The 20099-nt window shown below is 36.7% G+C and overlaps 1 protein-coding gene across 1 annotated transcript; it reads left to right on the top strand.

The window, feature by feature from the left end:
- Positions 1–18982, top strand: LOC128018534 (phosphoglucomutase-like protein 5). The gene is made up of 11 exons (XM_052604100.1): positions 1–697; positions 2352–2514; positions 3302–3448; positions 3541–3666; positions 3751–3941; positions 4715–4869; positions 9434–9549; positions 12493–12628; positions 12973–13156; positions 15489–15626; positions 17750–18982. Exons 1-11 carry the CDS (start codon positions 440–442, stop codon positions 17837–17839), a joined length of 1704 nt encoding a protein of 567 aa, XP_052460060.1. The 5' UTR covers positions 1–439; the 3' UTR covers positions 17840–18982.
- Positions 18983–20099: the final 1117 nt, after the last annotated feature.

The following is a 20099-nucleotide window of genomic DNA, read 5'->3' as shown; positions in this document are numbered from 1 at the left end:
CACTGTCACTATTCGCTCCCACACATCATGAGCTATTTTTGGCCGGTGCGTTAGCTCATTATATAGAGTTTTCTCCCCTCCCTGCCTTTTGGCGAGCAAACGCACGCGTGACAGCTCGGGAGAACAGTGTCGATAAGAGTAAGACCTCATTTTGGAATATTTCTTTACGTTTAACAACCATTTATTCTGAATTTTGTGGCCGTACTTCACATTTTGTCCGGGTGCGATGAGAAGACAGCTGTCGTACACTAGTTTTCCAAAGAAGCGTCACGGGACGCGTCTCAAATAATTGACTTACTTGGACTGAAGCGCACTGCGCTGTGGCGCACCCTGACCGCTCGCTGCCTCCGTGAACTTCTTCCGTTGCTTTTCACCATATTTTCAACACTGTATCACTAACAAACTCATTTTTTGACAGCCCGAAGCGTTCCTGGAAATCATGGAAACTAACCCTATACCCATTTTGACTATCCAAACTACCCCCTTCGATGACCAGAGACCAGGGACGAATGGGCTGCGAAAGAAGACCGCGGTTTTCGAAAGTAAAAAGAACTATCTGCAAAATTACATCCAAAGTCTGCTGTCCTCCATCGACTTGAGGGACCGTCAGGGATGCACTATGGTGGTGGGCAGCGACGGGAGATACTTCAGCCGGGCTGCGACTGAAGCCATCGTTCAAATGGCAGCTGCCAACGGGGTGAGATGGTGTTTATATTTCTGCAAAGAGAAACATAAATCTCACGCATGTCCATCTAGTTCAGTCATTTAAAATGTATTCCAATAGCATTTCTAATAAATGTAATACATTTTCTTATGTGTTTCTTCAAAAAACTAGCATCAGATTACTGAAAGCACATTTCTTTCTTTCTTTCTTTCTTTTCATTTGCATTTAATACTTTTAAAAGAAGGTTTGATTACTGAAAGCCTTTTTGCTTATTTACCTATCGCTGCGTTTATTTATTATTATTCTATTTTATTGCTATTTATTGTTATTATTTCATGTGTCTTTTAAAAATGCACAAGCTTTGTTGGATGATTTGTTGTATAGCTGATTTGTTTAGTCAGGATAGCATTAAATTAATTTATTGTATAAATGATCATATCTGTTTTTATATATTGTTTGAGATCCCAAACAGCTTTATTGTATTTTGTTGGAAAACCTTAGAAGCTACTAACTGTGCACATTATGACAGATACGTTTTAGAGCTAAATCTCGGCAAAGGTATCCTGTCTTATCTGTTGTGCCATCCCTATCCTGCACACTTTTCCTGGAGGGCCACAGCTTCCCTTGTATTGACCTCTCATGTTCATGTCAGAACGACGGGGACACCCAGAACATATGGCCATGAGCCAAAAGCTTCATCAACTCTGTCAACATATCTAGCCTATTTTATTGTGCCTCTACTTAAGCTATAACGTTTAGTTCAGTCTGAGCAAAAAGCCTGAAGTCATTGTTTTTGATATTCTAGATAATTTTATTCCATTCATATTCAAAAATTCAGCCACATCATCCCGCACTCCTTAATTCTCCTTCATTGTATCAGTGGCATTCTTCAATTCAAACTCGGTAGCTCTCAGAGGCATGATATACAGAGGCTGTGTATCCAAAAGCAGAACCTTATATGGATAAGCTGCTCAAAGAGTGCTGCGAATACAGTTCACACTCATCGAGCTTCATCTGAGAGATGCAAACAGAGTAAAAACAACAGACTAAGCAAAGCATCAATCTAGAGTAGTCTTTAATTGGTATATTACTAAGGGGAAGGTCAGTGCACTTGTTCTTCATTTTAAATGCTTGAGTGAGATATGCCACACAATTCAATATTAATAGAAAGTGGCTGATCTTGTAAAGCTTAATGAGTTACAAAGTTGCTGAGATGTCTGGGCTGCTGTCCTGTGAGGTAGAAAGAAAGTATCTGTCAATAATCGGAGCACTTGCGATTTATGGCAGATTGGATTGTATGTCAAGTCTCCTTTGAGTCAGCTTGTCACTCCTACAAGAATGAGCTACCAGACAGACATAGTTGTTGATCTGGTATGCAGCAGGAGCCATGACTGGCGCCTCTGAAGGGTTCAGGTTTAAAGCCCACCATATAATGTTATGATAACCCTTACATGACAGGTGAAGGTCTGGAAGCAAAGAGCCTATTCAGGATGTGCACTTTTACACTTGACATTTCAAATCTGTATGACTTTCCAGATATTTTTAAGAAAGTTTAATGTTTTCGTTCTTTCAGTGAAAATTAGTGTAGTCCAAAACAACATTGGACTGCACTGACTTTCAATGTATTGAAGTAAAAAACTGATATAAATCAAACTTCACAACCATAAAACCAAAACTTTGAATTCAGATTGGACGTCTGGTCATTGGGCACAATGGGATCCTGTCCACCCCAGCGGTCTCCTGCATCATCAGGAAGATAAAAGCCATTGGTGGGATCATTCTCACTGCAAGCCACAGTCCAGGAGGCCCAGGAGGAGACTTCGGGATCAAATTTAATGTTGCTAATGGAGGTGAGAACATGCACTTTCAGAATAATAAAAGTAACAAACTGATTTCATTAGGTTATATATAATATCAGCCTTTAAGGAAATCATTGTGCCAGTGAAGTCATGACCTCAGGTTAACATTACCTTTGTGTAAGCTGTCATGAAGAACTATTTACACCATGAATCCCAAGTGGAATAGCGTTGTACATCTTGAATCTCAGTGTAAAAAAATCTTCTATGGACCTAAATGTACCTAAAATATATTGCTTCCCTTAAATATATTTACTGCTTTGACATACATCATTATTATGATGGTAATATTATTTTTAGTGACAAACAGTGCAAATTGTATGCTCACAAATACTGCACCACAGTACAGTACACAATAAAACATTTAATGCTATTATAATATAGCCTTAATATATATAATATTATGACATTTCAATATAACTGTTTCTATTTTAATATATTTGACAATGTCATTTACTCTAATTATAGCAAAGCTGAATTTCCAGAAGCCATTACTCCAGTCTTCAGTTTCATCCTTAAAAAATATGATCCTTAAAAATCATTGTAAAAGTTGTTCCTGTCACATTTGATTCATTGATTGTATAGTTGCTGATTGAAGGTAAAAAAAAAGGTCAAATCTCAGCCTCCATCTCTCACATTTATAACAAATATGTGAATATGCATTGTGATCCATTATATTTTGATTTTGGTGGATTATTGTGAAGGATGTACCACGTGATGATTGTATCTGTAAAACTAAAAAAAATAATAATAATAAACTATCACTGTTTCTTGTTTCCAGGACCATCTCCAGACACAGTGATGGAGAGGATCCATCAGGTGAGTCGCACATTAGAGGAATACGCCATCTGTCCTGACCTCCACATCGACCTGTCCCGCCTTGGCCGTCATGACTTTGACTTGGAGAACAAGTTTAAGCCCTTCAGAGGTGAGGGGCTTAACTTTTCATAATGGTATTGTCATAAACTTCCGTTTTTATTCATATACTGAGCTTAAAATTGTTCTTCCCCCATTTTTAAGTTGAGATTGTAGATTCAGTTGAGATCTATCTAAACATGCTGCGAGGGATTTTTGACTTTGGTGCCATCAAGAGCTTGCTGACAGGTCCAAAACAGCTGAAGATCCGAATAGATGCCATGAATGGAGGTAAACTCCTGTAAAGCATTTCAAATGTGAATGTGCAGATATATATCTGTATGTAGAGTCATATCTTTATGTCATCTGTTTCAGTTATGGGACCATATGTCAGAAGAATCTTATGTGATGAGCTCGGGGCTCCAGCTAATTCTGCTGTTAACTGTGTCCCTCTGGAGGACTTTGGAGGCCAACACCCCAACCCTAACCCTGCATTCACCGTACTTCTGGCGGACTCCATGAAGGGGGGAGAGTTTGGCTTTGGGGCTGCTTTTGATGCAGATGGGGTGCTTGTCTCTTATCATTTTATAATAATTTACAAATAAAGTACAAATTACACAATCACAGAAAAAATGTAAACATTTCAAAATGCTGAACCAATTTGCTGGATTATTTACAGCTTCTTTTTCAAGGGGCGGGGCCAAGAGCGTGGGAACGGAGCGAGGCCGGTGGAGTGATTTGGAAATGAGCGACACCTGCCTCGCTCCGATCCCACGGCTCTCGGTCCCGCCCCACTCGTCACAGACTTGTTTTGATTGCAGTTCTTTATTTTTATTATGAGTTTTATCTTTTTTTATTATCTATGTTTCTTAATATTTCAAACAAGTGAGAGACAGGAATTGTTTTCACACTGCTGAGAAAATAACAAATATGCTAACATTCAAATTTTTATGTAAGATTTTGGAAAGAATACATTTTTTTGGTGGACATTACTTCAGTCTTCAGAGTCACACGATCCTTCAGAAATCATTATAATATGCTGATTTGGTGCTCAAGAAAGATGTCTTTATTATGACCAATGTCAAAAACAGTTGTTTTTCTTCATATTTTTGTGGATTTTTACACTTATTTTATGAATAGAAAGTTCAAGAGAACAACATTTATCTCAAATCTATATTTTTGCAACAATGTAATGCATCCTTGCTCAATAATAGAATTGATTTATAAAACAAATGTCATTTTCAAATGACTCAGCAGCTGCATATTCGGTTATTTTATGTGGAGTTGCTTGTTTAATCAGATGAGGTGACAGAACTGGATATGTTTGTCTTATATATAGGATCGTTACATGATTATGGGGGAGAATGGATTCTTTGTGAGCCCGTCAGATTCACTGGCAGTGATGGCTGCAAACCTCTCCTGCATCCCTTACTTCAGTCAGAGAGGAATCAGAGGTTTTGCCCGCAGTATGCCGACCAGCACAGCCATTGACAGGTAAGAAAACATTCCTGATCTAACTGACATTTTATTTTTATCTAAAGAGTATTCATAGTTCTGTAGGTGTTATATTTGTTTGATAGAATACCTGCACTCTCAGAAAAAAAAGGTACGAAACTGTCACTGGGGTGGTACCCTAGGTACTAATATGTACGCTTTAGATAATATCTATACTTTTAAAGAATTAATAGGTTCCATTTAGAGATAAATAAGGTACAAAGATAGCACTGAAATGCCTTTAAAGACATGCTGCAGAATAATCAACAAAGTACTGTCATGAATATTAATTATGTACATGTATATTAATTACAACTTATTTGCTTGCACTTTTATTCAGCCCGCTGCCAAAGACTGTTCTCTACTTAAAAGGATTTCACACAGTCTGCAGCAATTTCTCTGTTTTACTCTCACTTTTTTTGTCAAAAAAGAGTCAGTGGCATACTGTAAGAGTTCAGTGCTGTTTAAATAAAAGCCGGTCAACTCCAATATAATTTATAAGCTGATGATCAGGGAGGAAACTATCCATCAAGATCCTTCCACTCTCTCACAATTAGTTTTTCACTTCTTGTTCTGTCCAGTTTAAGACACTGATGAGCGGTAAAAGCATTAGTGATGAGGCCAGAGGTTACAGCATGGAGACTCACTCCCTAAGAATAACAGAGTTAGCTCAACCCTGCGCTCCTGCAGACACCATTCACCCCACTAAAAATAACTTTCAGGGTGCATCGTGATAAAGTCCTGCCTGCTTTGAGACAGGATCTTGTGCTATGAGAAATGAATAGTGATTTCATGCCATTAAATGGCATTTGTTAAATGTAAGGTAATTGTGGTTCTGTTGTTATAAAAAAAAAAAAAAAACTGGTCTGACATGGCAACAGCTCGACCAATGGTGTGAGTTGGGGGGCGGGGCTGGCTGTTTTTTGACCAATGGGGAACAAGGAGTGTTAAAAAAAACCTCTCTGAATACAGTGCTGTTTTGAAATCAGCCTTACAAGGTTCCATCTGAGATTTGTCTATACACTTCAGCTTTCAAAACTAGTTTTAAAAAAGACAAAATTTGTAAATTAATTCACACTGTCATACACTTAAATGGGGAGGCCAAAAAACTGGCAACTCTAAACCCTCTTCTCTGGCCCAATTTTCTTCTATGCACTAAAGTTTGCAGCTTCCTGAAATAATGTGACCCTGACTGATGTGAAAATGTTTTGGTTACCAGTGACTTCCAATGTATGGGCAAAAATTCACTGAGACAAAATAAGTTATTTTGTGTTTTTAACACTGGAAAGAAAGTCATACAGGTTTCTAAGGCGTAAGAGGGATAGTGGGTGCACTGTACCTACAATGCTGGCAGTCAAACAGGAAGTGATGTTATTTTGTGCTGCCTGTTCAGTCATTGCAAACAGCCAGAGAGTGCTTATTTTGCCATAACCCCAGAATTAGCCCTGATTTCCTTGAATCAATATTGTTGTTACACTGTGACTCATTATTCACTTTCTAGAGGCTTTGCGAGGTTGATATAATGTCAGAAACACAGTGTCAGTGAGAATTGAACTACTGGTGTGGCTAAGATAAAGAAAGTGGAGGTCGAGTCTTCTTAGCTAAGCAGAGTGTCATGATTTCCATTCTGTAAATGAAATTTAAGTATGGGTCCTCCCAGCCTAGAAACAGTTCTAGATTGTTCCCTTTCACGTTCTCGCTTTCACTGAAGTCACCCTTAAAATCTGAGCTGTTGCCTTCCAGGCTAATATAATAGCTACAGTATAATAGCTCTGGTTTTTGTAACTTTACTAAAGTTTAAGTTTAATCAGCATGTTCTTGTATTGCGAGTTTTTAAAAGTCAGATTATACAGTTCTGGAGCTGGTGATGGAGAATCCTTAAGTGTCTCTGTTCATAAATCTGTATCATTCTGTCCATCTAATCTGAACTGATTTTCTGAGGAATGAATGTCTCTCGTGGTGTGAGTTGTTGGAGCGAGGCGTCTCTGCTGCTGTAAACCTTTTTAGGTGACGAGCAAGCTCTAGGCTGGGGCTGTGTTTACATTATGGTCCTCTCAGGAGTGTGTGTTTGTTAAGTGGCAGTGGAGATAATCTACTATCACATGTGTGCGGTGTGGGTCTGATGAGTGTTTGCTGACCTGTATTTGAGTGGAGAAGCTCCATGTCTTTATACTGTATGTAGGTGTATGAGTGTGTTTAAGGATGTAAGGATGGAAAGGAAACATCTGCAATGCTCCCTACACATGGGAAGGGGAACAAGGGTCTATTTTTATGAGTTATTTATTGAGTCACTGACTAAACTGATTTTTTCAACACTAATTAATTCAGGAATTAAATAAGAAACTGTCCTTATAAGTCATTGAATCATTCACTGAAAAGTTTAATTTCAACCACACTGATTCATTCAGGATCTAAATAAGTGTCTGTATTTATGAGTGAGTCATTGAATAATTCACAGAACCCATTTACTTAGCGATACGTATTCCTTCAGGAATAAACCATTAGTTCTTCCAGAAGCTATATTTTGCCAATTTATTCAAACACTAAAAAAAACACTTTTACTAAGGTAATATTGCATACATACTCAAAAAAGGAAAAGTTTTTTTCTTTCTTTTTGGCCTTAATAAATTTTTTGCAATTCTGTCTGGGGATGTCAGTGATGAAGGGTACACTTGATATGAAATAATATGAATCTTTGAACTGAAAAAAAAATGCACAAAAAGCTGATTATTATTTTATATTTTTTTAAATGTAATTTCAAGGCATCTTTCACTATTTGTTGTTGGACTGTTCATTTTGGTCCTCGTCGTCTGTGTTATGCAGCTCACTAGATTAGACTTTATAAGGTAATCAAATCCTTAAACTATTTGTTTCTTTTGTAATTAATCAATTTCAAGCACTGCTGGTATTCAAAGATTCACTTTCAAACTTATTTTATTATACCTTGGAGCAAGGAATGTAAATGGAAAGCATTTTAATATAACTGTGGTACCAGCTTAATTTAACTGCCTGTCAACTCATGCTAACATTCTGCCGGATGATAATAGAGTTTATTGCCAGATTGAGGTTAGGAACAGCTGCTGACTGTAAATCCAGCTCAATACATTATTTTCTTTTCTAGAAAGTATTGTTAGTTAAAACCCAGGCACACCCACATGAACACATATGCATGCAAAATATTTAAAATGCTGGATCAGAGATATACCGCTGCTTGTGTGGGCCACAAATATGAGAATAAGTTATCATAAACAAGTCAAGGGGTCAAAGATTCCAGTTTGCTGTCCGTATGCCAGGCTTTCCATTCTACTCCTCGTCCCTTGAGTCAAACACTTGTTTTCCCATATTTAGTAATTCCACCCATGAGTAAACAGCTGCATCTTAACTCTTCTCATTTACATCAGTTCCCTCTTATCTGTCCCTTCATCTGATGGGTTCTCAGCAACTCATTACCCATAATGCCCGACTGCAGTGTCTGAAAATAGTTAGGAATCTAGCCAACTATCCAAGATCAACAAGCAGAGGAAGAGACTTGTAATTGTGTTTCTCCTCTTGTTCTCTCAATCTCCTTAATTTTGACACTGAATATATTTCATTTTCATAGATTACAGTTCCCGAAGACAAAACTTGTCTTAACAGTAATGTTGTATGACACTATTTCTCCAGAAGTAAGCCTATTTCTGTGACAGCTCGCAGGAGTTTGTCAGTATAAAAAAGTTAAACAGGTGTAGACTACACACTGATAATTAAAGTGCTGTTTGCTCCTCCAGGCACGTGGCTGAATCTCAAAATAAATGTCAGCCAAAATGTCAGCATAGTTTCTTTCTGCTTTTTGCCTTTTAAAGACATTGGATTGAGAAGACAAAATATGCAACTTGATTTATTAATCAGTCCAAAGGACAGATAGTAAATGTACTACCAATAAGCTGAATGGTCATTACTTTGCTCAGAGTACATTAAATGATCATTACCTAAACATCCATCTTCTTTCACAGAATGTCATTTGTTGCAGTGTACCATATAGTCTGGTATTTCAATCTAAACGTGGATTAGTAATTTTTAGAAACTAACAGCACATCCATCTGCTTGTACTCTGTTTATGAGTCCTAATTTTTCCTTCAGTCCTTTTCTGACTTACAAATGAAAGATGAATAGGGGTCTGAAAATGTATTTGTGTTCACAGAACTGCCAGACTACATGCATCTTCATCTTATTATGCAAAGAAATTCGCTAGACTTCTGTAGCTGACATGGTCCAGTGCTCAAGTCAAGCTTACACTCATAAACAGACTGAAAAAGTTTGGCAGCATGACTTTGTGCTGGCTGAAGGAAAAATGCATTATATATATATGTAATGTAATTTATAGAACAATAACAATAGCACATTTGCACTTTTTATAGTGTAACATTGCAGTGCCATGTAGCTTGTTACACATTTTTAAAGATATTCATAAAGGGGTGATGCTTTTAGCCAATGAGATAATGCATTTCGTTTCAGATTTGTTCCTGGCCAAATAAACTCTGAATAGGATTGCACTGGAATACTCCTGCTTCCTGTTTGTTTACAGGGTTGCTAAGGCTATGAAGGTGGCGCTTTATGAAACTCCCACAGGCTGGAGATTCTTTGGCAACCTGATGGATTCTGGGAGGTGTTCATTCTGTGGAGAGGAGAGCTTTGGAACAGGTGGGTGCCATCAGAGTCCTCTAAAAGCATATAAAAGCCCCACTTGTGCTTTTACAGTTTAAAAGTCATCATTAATCTTCTGTCAATGTTCACTTTAATTACAATGTTTTTCATAGATTGTGCTAAACCCATATGATGTTACTTTTCTTTCAAACACAAAAGGCTTATCTTATTGACATTTTCAGAGGTTGTGTATTTTTTTTATTAGTAAAGGATACTGAATCATCTGAAATAGGGAGAAATTGAGAGTGCTTTTTGCTGGCAAAAGCAAACGACTACTCCTCTGCTTTTCTCACAAAAGCACAGGGTGGAGGCGCAGAAGAAGAAGGCGAAGGAGTGAGAAGGAAAGAGATTTATTGGAATTTAGTGATTATATATCTCAAGTCCCATATATGTGACTCTGGAGCTCAAAACCAAGTGCCAAGTGCTTTTTTGCTATCGCCAAAAATCATTGTATTGGTCAATTTTTGTTTATTTTTCTTTTATGCCAAAAAAACATTAATATGTTTAAATATGGATTAAGTAAAGATCATGTTCCATGAAAATATTTTGTAAATTCCCTACAGTAGATATATAAAAATGTCATTTTTGATTAGTAATATGCTTTGCTAAGAACTTCATTTGGTTAAATTTAAAGGCGATTTTCTCAGTATTTAGATTTTTTTTCTCCCTCAGATTCCAGATTTTCAAATAGTTGTATCTCTGCCAAATATTGTACTATTACAACAAATCATACATCATTTGAACTCTTATTTATTCAGCTTTCAGATTATGCATAAATCTCAATTTTTAAAAATTGACCCTTATGACTGGTTTTGTGGTCCAGGGTCACATATGAGTTATTGAGTTATAAACGTAATTTGGTCAACAAGATAAGCATGCACTTTTTAGGACTTAAATAGATCTTTGTTCAATGACGGGTCCGTTTTAATGTGCATTCATAATATATATTTGCTACACAATTACTTATATGTCTTTTATTTGTCTCAGAACAATACATTCAATCTAAAAATATGTGAATTTGTCATAAAAATATTATGATTATTCAAACAGACAGTAAAATACAAATAATCAATGTCAATATTATTGTTTGATTTATGCAAATTTATTTTGATTGTCATGGAGACAGTGGTGTGATTAAAGAGCTGAGACCTGACAAAATGAAAGACATGATGTGTAAAGAAAATCTAAATAAATATCACTCGTGAGCAGAATATTTTTATTGAGCGTCATTTCCAATCAAGCAGTAATTTTGTCAAAGAAAGTGTACAAATGTTATTTAAGACTATTTAGGACGTACAATTCTAGCTATGAGGTTAAACCTAGGAAGACAAAGCAGTTGGTCATTATAAAAAAGATCACAAAATCATAATTTCCACCACAGATAATAATGAAATAAAATGTGGTGGAGATTACATTTGTTGTTTAAAAAAATAGGGGAAAATTACTGTGATATATGTACTGTATATGCTCAAATTAAATAAACTAGTGAAAATGTAGAGTATGTTTTAAGCTAAATTATAGTTCACTTGAAAATGTTCTTTTTTGGTTGAAATAACACTCTCAGAAAAAAGGAACAAAATGTTGCTGGGACAGTACTCTTTCAAAAGCTACTAATATTGGTACTCAAATGCATATTTAAAGTGCTAATGCGTACCTTTAAGTACATAATATGTACCACTTAGGTGATACCTTTCAGCTTTTGCACTTTAGGGTATTCCCCTAGTGACTGCTTTGTACCTTTTTTCTGAGAGTGTATAGTTGTAGGGACTCCCATACACGAAGGTGAGTCCTTGCATGTATCAAATGCTTGTGTTTTGGTTGGCAGCTGAATGTGGAATAAGCGACTGGTGCTGAATGATGTTGCTGGGCAGACAGACGCTTGGCTCTGTGGGCAGAGGGTCGATCTGTAAAGCCTCTGGGGTTTTACACCATCAGACCTTGAGTGAGACACGAGGCATTGTCTGTAGGTGTCAAAAGAGCAGCCTGCTCATTATTCACCATGTTTTGACTTTGCTTCAGGATTACTGGGACACTGGGTCTGTATACTGATTTCTTTTTCCACTCCTGTCAGATTTTTTTTCACAAAACACTCTCAGCTGTGCTAGACATACATACTATAAGTGTACAACAGAATACATACATTCATCATATCTTTTATGTGTACGTATCTGGTATAAACTGAGTGTGTTTATGGAATATTGGCATAAAGCAAGTTTCCCTTTTGGCATTGAACCAGTTCGCTTCTGCATCACGCTATTGTTTTCTGATCCAAGGGAAAGTTATCAGATAACAGTCTGACAAGCTGTTAAATGTTGAAATCTGCTTTTTGAAGTGTATTTTGTGTTGATTCATTGATTTTAGACTGTTAAGACAAAAGACTTTGGCTGCTGATGTGATATGCGGTAGGCCTGAGCATTTTTCAGCACTCCAGCATTAGTCACACACTGAGAGCAGCTGTCGGATATGCTTTTCCCGACATATGATTACATGAAATTAACCAGATCAAAGAACATAAGTCATAGAGATGTCGACCATAAATCAAGCAGATAAACAGTTGAACAGGAGGGAGAGGGCTTTCATTTAGTAATCGTCTTGTCCTGATTTAGATCCGTCTCATCTTGAAAACTTGAATCACGTGGGCTTTTTAGGTTGTGTTCAGGGTGTGTTTATCAAAGAATCCTGAAAAAAAGTATAAAAAGTTCCACAAAAAAATTAAGCTGCATATTAAAATGATTTCTTATGATGCACAGAAGACTAGAGCAATGAGGCTGAAAATTCAGTAATTATATTTCAAAATGTAATCGGTATTTTTCTATTTTTGATCAAATAGATGCATCTTTGGTGAACGTAATCTTACAGTTCAAAAACATCTTACCGTCCTTTTGAGTAGTAATGCAAATTGAATCGCAAAATATGACTCTCTGTATCTCTCTCTCTTAGGTTCAGACCACATCCGTGATAAAGACGGCCTGTGGTCAGTTCTGGTTTGGTTATCCATCATGGCAGTGCGAAAGCAGGGGGTGGTGGAAATAGTGCGAGACCACTGGGCCAAAATGGGACGCAACTACTTCTGCAGGTGAGCTAAACCCAAGAAAGCATCTTCCCAAGCTTCATTTCTAACATCAGTCTTCATTTCAGGATATTTCTTACCCACACTCTCAATGGCTTTTGCTTTGAGACAGAGTAGAATAGGCAGAATCTCTTTAAATTGTGTCTGGATTGTTTTCGCCTTTCCCATACAAGTTTCCCACATTCACCATATTTAGCTCTACTTGTAGTTTTCATGTGAAAATCCTGGGAGCTCTCCAAATTTTCATGCACCCATTATTTATTGCTGTAGGTGCCATTAAGTTATGTTGGTAGTCCTTCTTTTACATTGATCTACTATAGCGTTTGCTGTATTTATGTTATGTCTGACAGGTTTGACTATGAAGGGGTGGACGGCAAGGCAGCGTATTACCTCATGAGAGATCTGGAAGCTGTTATCACTGATAAAGCTTTTACCACTCAGAAGTTTTCTGTGGGTAATAACATCTACAGTGTGGAGAAGGCTGATAATTTTGAGTACATTGACCCAGTGGACGGCAGTGTGTCCAGGAAACAGGTCAGTTCAGTCATATTGCAGCCTCACTAGTCTTTGCTGTATTTATGTCCATTCATTCGTAATACAAATAGGAGACAGGATCTGCTTCTTAATGTGATGTTGCTTCAAAACAGCTGTGTTGCTAAACAGGTTTAAAGTGCATCTTCAACATGTTTTCTCCTGAGTTCAGCATGTGTTGGTAAGATTTCAAGTCTGTTATGCTCACCAATTAAGGTTGCATTTGCTTGATCAAAAAAATGAAAATGAAAATAAAATAAAAAATCAACTATTTAGACCCCACAGGTGAATTTAGGCAACTTTAATTAAATTATTTATGTTTTTTAATAGACTTTAAGTGAGCGTTTGATGCTGGCCAAGTTCATCTAGATGAAAAAATAAGGGAAATGAGCATGATAATATATCTTGTATTATGGCGACAAGAGCCAAACTGCAAATGTGATCATGCTTTAAACTGCCCGAACAAAAGAAAAAGAATCTGAGCATTTGAACAAGATGAAAAGAAATGTACACACTGGTCCCATAATGCACCTTATTCATCTGAGCTAATGAGGAAATGTCAGAGATTTTGCAGCTTAGTCGCTCGTATAAAGGGCTGCCAGGGGTTTGTTGAGCATTAAGGTTTTATGTTCAGCAATTATATGCTGTTTAGTATGGCACACGTCCTCTTGTGCACACAGACCACCCAGTGGGATTCCTTGTTTGGGCATCTACATTCGCACTTAGCTGCTTATGTGTGTACGGTATATATGGCATGGCTGAAATGAACAATATACACGTGCCGAGACTCTGTTAAAATTTTCATTCAGCTGCTCTCTCTCTCTCTGTCACTCCTTTTTTGGAGGATGTGCTAAAGTACAGAGATGCACATGTGCTTGATAGTAACAGGAGAAGGATGTTTCAGTAGATGCGTTATCTTTATCTGGCCTGGATTTGCTGTACCAAGATGCAGAGCCCTTTAGTGGTCTGTGTTACACACACACATAAACCCTTGCATAGCCTTGTGTTTGAAGCTTACCCAGCTGACTCACTCGGTTCTGATCAGGAATTTGCAGAAACCACCTTCTCCCTCTCCAGAACAATCTCTCCAGAGACAGAAATGATGTAGTTATGGCATCTACCAGCAGGGGGTTTCTGATGCTAACCAGCCAAACCTTGACCTCTTGACATTTTCCTGACACTTTACTCAACCCCTCATCTACCTCTAATCTTATTTATATCTCAGAATTGCAATCGTAAATTTTAAAGAAATTAATACTTTTATTCAGCAAAGAGACATTCAATTGACTAAAAGTGACAGTTAGAACATTTACAGTGTCACAAAAATAAAATAAAATAATAGTAATCAAAGAAATGCTGTTTTTTTTTTTTTTTTTTTTTTTTTTACATTTTATTAATCAAAGAATACTGACAAAAATACAGGAATAAAGTACATTTAAATATATATTCCAATAGAAAGCATTTTCAATTGGAATATTATTTCACAATATTTTTCTACAAATATATGCAGTATTGGTGAGCATTTTTTATGAGCCTCGTGATTTGGTGGGATTTCACACTGGGGACATGGGGTCACGGCCTGTCGTTCATTCAGTGATCTCCCACCGACGGTGACAGTCACTTCAGTCATCCGGCCGGCGTCTCCACAGCTGAGTGTGTATTATTACAACAGACATTCCTCCCAGTGCCGGATTGTGTCAGCTGTCCTGGTCCTCCTCTCTGCGTGTCTGCAGGGGGCCACCGAGGAGACACTCAGCTGTCGGACAACATGACACGCAGACACACACACCAACACAAATATTATCTATAACAGTGGTTCTGGTTCTGATTGAGGACTCAGATTTAAAAATGGACATGACATGTCCTTAAAATTCAAATTAAAAAAATATCATATTTTAAAAGTGAGTACTATTGAGTTTGACTGGATGAACAGCCTTTGATGTCAACAACATAAGTTTGACCTAATATTAACTGTGACTCCACCACCGCTGATAAGTTTTCTGGCTCAGAGCTTTTCTTGACATCTAGTGGATAGTTTTATGAATTACAAGAAAAATCCAAGTAGTAAACCCAGCCTAGATTTTCATAAAATAAGATTTTTAAAGGTCAGTTTAGGAACACGAAAGTGCCATGTTGAGTAATCAATGTTTTCACAGTTCTTTTTGTAATGTAGATCCTAAATTGTAAAATTTTTTAATAGATATTGTGGTATAGCATAATGATTCATTTTTTTTAAGCTGGTAGCCGAAGGTTGTAGGTTCAAGGAACTCAGTGATCAATCAGAATTGTTGGCACTAAAATGAACTTTATCTCTATTTCTGCACTTGTCCTGCAGGGCCTAAGGATCATGTTCACAGACTCGTCCCGAATCATCTTCCGGCTCAGTGGTTCTGGTGCTGGAACCGGGGCCACCGTCCGCATCTACGCAGAGAGCTACGAGAGAAACCCAGAGAGACACAACAGAGAAACTCAGGTGAACAATTCACTTGAGCTATTCTAATATTAACCTCTTGTTTGGCATTATCAAAGCAACACTTGTGTAAAAGCTTGTGCTTATAAACCAGTGCATTTCATGCTTAAGACATAATGCTGCATTCCATTTACCTGAAAAGTCGGATGTCTGAGCTGGTAATTATCTCATACCCAAGTGGACCGTGTTCCAGTGCAGAAGTCGGAAAAACAAGATGTATGCAGAAATTGTTAGCTAAACACATACAAAGCAGTATTTTGCATGCCTTAGTATCGTGTCCATAAATAGTTTGGATAATACTGTGTGTACCACTGAGTTTATTGAGACACAGACAAACATAAGTGCTAATAAACAATATATTACTACTGTTTCTCTTCTGTTTATGTACTAAGCAACCATATTGTAATCTGAAGTTGTTGCAATTCCTTAAAAGTTGCTGTATTTCCGCCTTCCGTGTACAAATGGAACCTGGCATAAATGTGTTTAGTTCGCTATAGTTTTGTATTCAAATGATAACAAAAACACACTTCATAATAACTGTAAGAGTTAACTTACATCAGTGATCCTCAAATCTGGCTCGCGAGATCCAGTTTCCTGCAGAGTTTAGTTCCGACTCCAATTAAACACACCTGCCTGTGATTTTCTAATGATCCTGAAGACAATGATGAGCAAACTCATGCATGTTTGATTAGGGTTAGAGCTAAACTTCGCAGGAAAGTGGATCTCGCGAGCCAGATTTGAGGATCACTGACATGTATGAAGTAACATTTATTAATCATTAATAGATATGTTTGGAGAAAAATCTGTCACTTTTTGCCACATATGTGTTATTGCCAAGTTAGTTTGTTTTTATTTTGCTTGTATACGAGTAATATGTCATCTACTGTATTTGAAGAAATTAATTTAGTACTGTGTTCATTCTTATGCCCTCATTCCTTGTTGCCAGCTTCTGAATTACATAATTACATTGTGAAACAAAAATGTCAAAGCCATGTCCATTATTATTCTAAAGATCATTAAAATAATTATATTTCAGGTTCTGTAAGTTAAAGGGATAGTTCACTCAAAAATGAAAATGAGATGTTTATCTGCTTACCCCAGGGCATCCAAGACTTTGTTTCTTCAGTAGAACACAAAAAGAGATTTTTAACTCAAACCGTTGCAGTCTGTCTTATAATGTATGTGGATGGGAAATATGACTTTTAGAGTCATAAAACACAAACAAAACCAAATTAAACCCTTTAACTGCAATGTCTGAACTGTCCTGAGGAAGAAAACGCGTTAAGGAGAGTTCAGAGGTAAAATCAGAGGTAAAAAACAATATAAATAATGTTCAGTTTCTTGCACAGACCAATGGTTTTGTGCCTTTACACATCAGTGTATCATCACGACCCGCAGGATTTAATTTGGTTTTGTTTGTGTATGTTTTTTTGACTCTCAAAGCCATGATTGCCATCCACTTACATTATAGGACTGAGACTGCAACAGTTTTAAAAATCTCCGTTTGTGTTCTACTGAAGAAACAAAGTCGCCTACATCTAGGATGGCCTGGGGGTCAGCAGATAAACATAAAATTTTCATTTTTGGGTGAACTATCCCTTTAAGCTCAATCAACAGCATTTATGGAATAAAAATAATTTGATTCATCCCTCGATTTAAAAAAACTAAAATCATGGTTACAGTGAAGCACCACCAATAGAAGTGAATAGGGCCCAATTTTATTGGATTTAAATACAGAAATGTGAAGCTTATACTTTCATAAAAACGCTTACATTAATTATTCTGTTAAACCATGTGTATTATTCTGATCTATAAAGCTATAGAGAAAAGGTGAAGTATTTCTCTGATTATAAAATCATGTTAACATGAATATTGATCACATCTTGTGACTATACTATTAATACAGTGAGTATTTTAATATTTGTGGATTGACCCGATCCACTTTCATTATAAGTTCCTCACTTTACTGTACATGTGAAAATAAAGCTTTGTGCTTATCAGATGTTGTTGATTCAGCTAAACACAGAATATTCCTTTAATTCAGTTTGCCATTTGCTACATTTGTTTCATGGTACTGGCAGTCTGTTTAATATGTATTTCCCCACTCTTTCTTTTGATCATTGTAGGTTGTGCTGGGTCCTCTCATTGCCATTGCTCTAAAACTCTCCAACATCCACGAACGAACCGGACACAGAGGCCCCAGCATGATCACCTGAGACCAATCCAGCACCGCACGCCAGGGGCCAAAATCACTTTCCTCACTCATCTGATCCTTTCACCCTCAACACCACAAAGAATGTGCCAACTGTTCATTTTGCTGCTCTTTAATCATTTCTGTCCTTGTTTCCCTTACTTCCTCTCTCACTCTATCTTGTTTTTCTTCTTCATTTGTCTTTTCAAGGGCCCCTGTATGGTTTTCTTTTCCTTTGCACATGTATAAACTCATATAAACCACAAAAAAATCCAAAGGGAGCACAGCGTTTCTTCATGTTCAAATGTTTCATTAAATGAGAATGATGATAGAAGCAGAACATATGTAGACCACTTTGTGTATCGATTGAGATGCATGGGGTCTAAACCCTAAACCTTGGGAATCTGGTAACTGTGTGCTTTTGTTTACAATGTAGCTATTACAAAGAAACATATTCAAAACAACCAATGTAAAAAGGGAGCTGTGCTGTTCGATATTTACTTATTTCTGTGGAATTCACATTAGAAACGCATCATATTCTGAGCAGCAGCTAGAACTGAGCTTATGTCCAAGAATGAACCACTAAAATAATAATCATAAGGATTGTCTTGAAAAAGGCTCCTAAATTCCTACAACCAGGCTTGTAATTGCGAACACTGGTTTTGATTTGATATTTTCTTTTATCACTTCCTGAAATGTGCTGCAAATGAACTCTGTGAATCAACGTATGAAATTAGTTAAAGAAAAGTTTTCCCTTTTGGCTAACAGTTGAATAGCTTATAAATAATGCTAAATAATTTTTTTTTTTTTTCCTGAATGAATCGGTTTGTTTAATGTCAGATGGATTATGTGCATTCCGTTGTTTGATCAGAAACATGCCTCTAAGTGTATTATTATTTATATTACTATTATTATATAACACTGAAATTTACAATGCATTTGTTTGAGCCAGTGTTTAAGATATGTTCAAGGATATTTCAAAATTCTGCTGTTCTTAAAAGTCCCTCATAAACCCTGTACAAATAACAACTCCAACAAACAAATGCTTCCTTTTAAATAGTACTTTGATGAAAGGACTAAAACTAAATAAATACAATGGCCTTAGCTGTATTTTAATTTTGTATGCTAAGAATTGCATAAATAAACTTTATCTTTTGTGTGTCCTACATGACCATCTTCTGTCATTTCATTTCAGAGAATTATCCATGGATTTAAAGATATTATTATACTGACTAAAAAAACATCATATTATGTCTAATAGTAATGTATTTGTAATAAGTCTCTGCTCACCAATGCCACATTTACTTCATCAGTACTGTAAAAAATTATATTTTAAAATGTATTTTTGTATTATTCTAACAAGTGGCTGTTAAATTTTGAAAACTCTTAGCATAATGTCACAACAGATCATCAATGCACTTATTTTGGTGCACTAGCATATTTCAGGATATACTGGTATACCCAGAAGTGAGCAAAACCTGACAAAATCGTGTAAAACTCATTTGTAAAACTGAGTGTTTTGCAATTTGTGAATATACAGCAGGATCCAAGGGATAGCAGTTGAATTGAAAGAAGATCACACTGTTTTTTTTTTTTTTTTTTTGGTGATTCAATCTAATGTTCTCAATATATATTACAATAATCTTTTGTTTTGAAACAATGATTATGTTGACTGGAAATTGTATGAAAATTGTAAAAATGTTTTAAACTGTAATGAAAGCATGAGTTCAGTTTTAAAAATATGACTAGCGATGTTACAAGTATGATCAGTTTGGAAGAGTATGAAGTATGAAGAGTTTTAAAAATATACACCGTACTTGTGAAAGTACACCTGTTCAATTGCTTGGTAACACAAATTGCTAATCAGTCAATCGCATGGCATCTAGATGAGGTGATGATGACTTGAGTTTAACTTGGATTGGGATTTAAGTGACTTTGATTGGGGAATGGTTGTTGGTGCCAGATGGGCTGGTCTGAGGATTTCAAAAACTGCTGATCTACTGGGATTTTGACGCACAACCATGATGAGTAGGGTCAGAATTTGCCGTAAAGAACATGAAAGCATGGATCCATCCTGCCTTGTATCAAAGGTTCAGGCTGCTGGTGGTGTAATGTGTGGGGGATATTTTCTTGGCACACTTTGGGCCCCTTAGTATCAACTGAGCATCATTTAAACGGCACAACCTACCTGAATATTGTTGCTGACCATGTCCATCCCTTCATAACTGCATTGCAGTATTCCAGCAGCGTAATGCACCATGTCACAAAGCTCAAATAATCTCACA

The sequence above is a fragment of the Carassius gibelio genome, chromosome A8 (genome assembly GCF_023724105.1).
Source record: "Carassius gibelio isolate Cgi1373 ecotype wild population from Czech Republic chromosome A8, carGib1.2-hapl.c, whole genome shotgun sequence".
Taxonomy (NCBI): Eukaryota; Metazoa; Chordata; class Actinopteri; order Cypriniformes; family Cyprinidae; genus Carassius; species Carassius gibelio.
The sequence above is the reverse complement of the archived record's forward strand: the minus strand, read 5'-3'. Positions and strand labels throughout refer to the sequence as shown.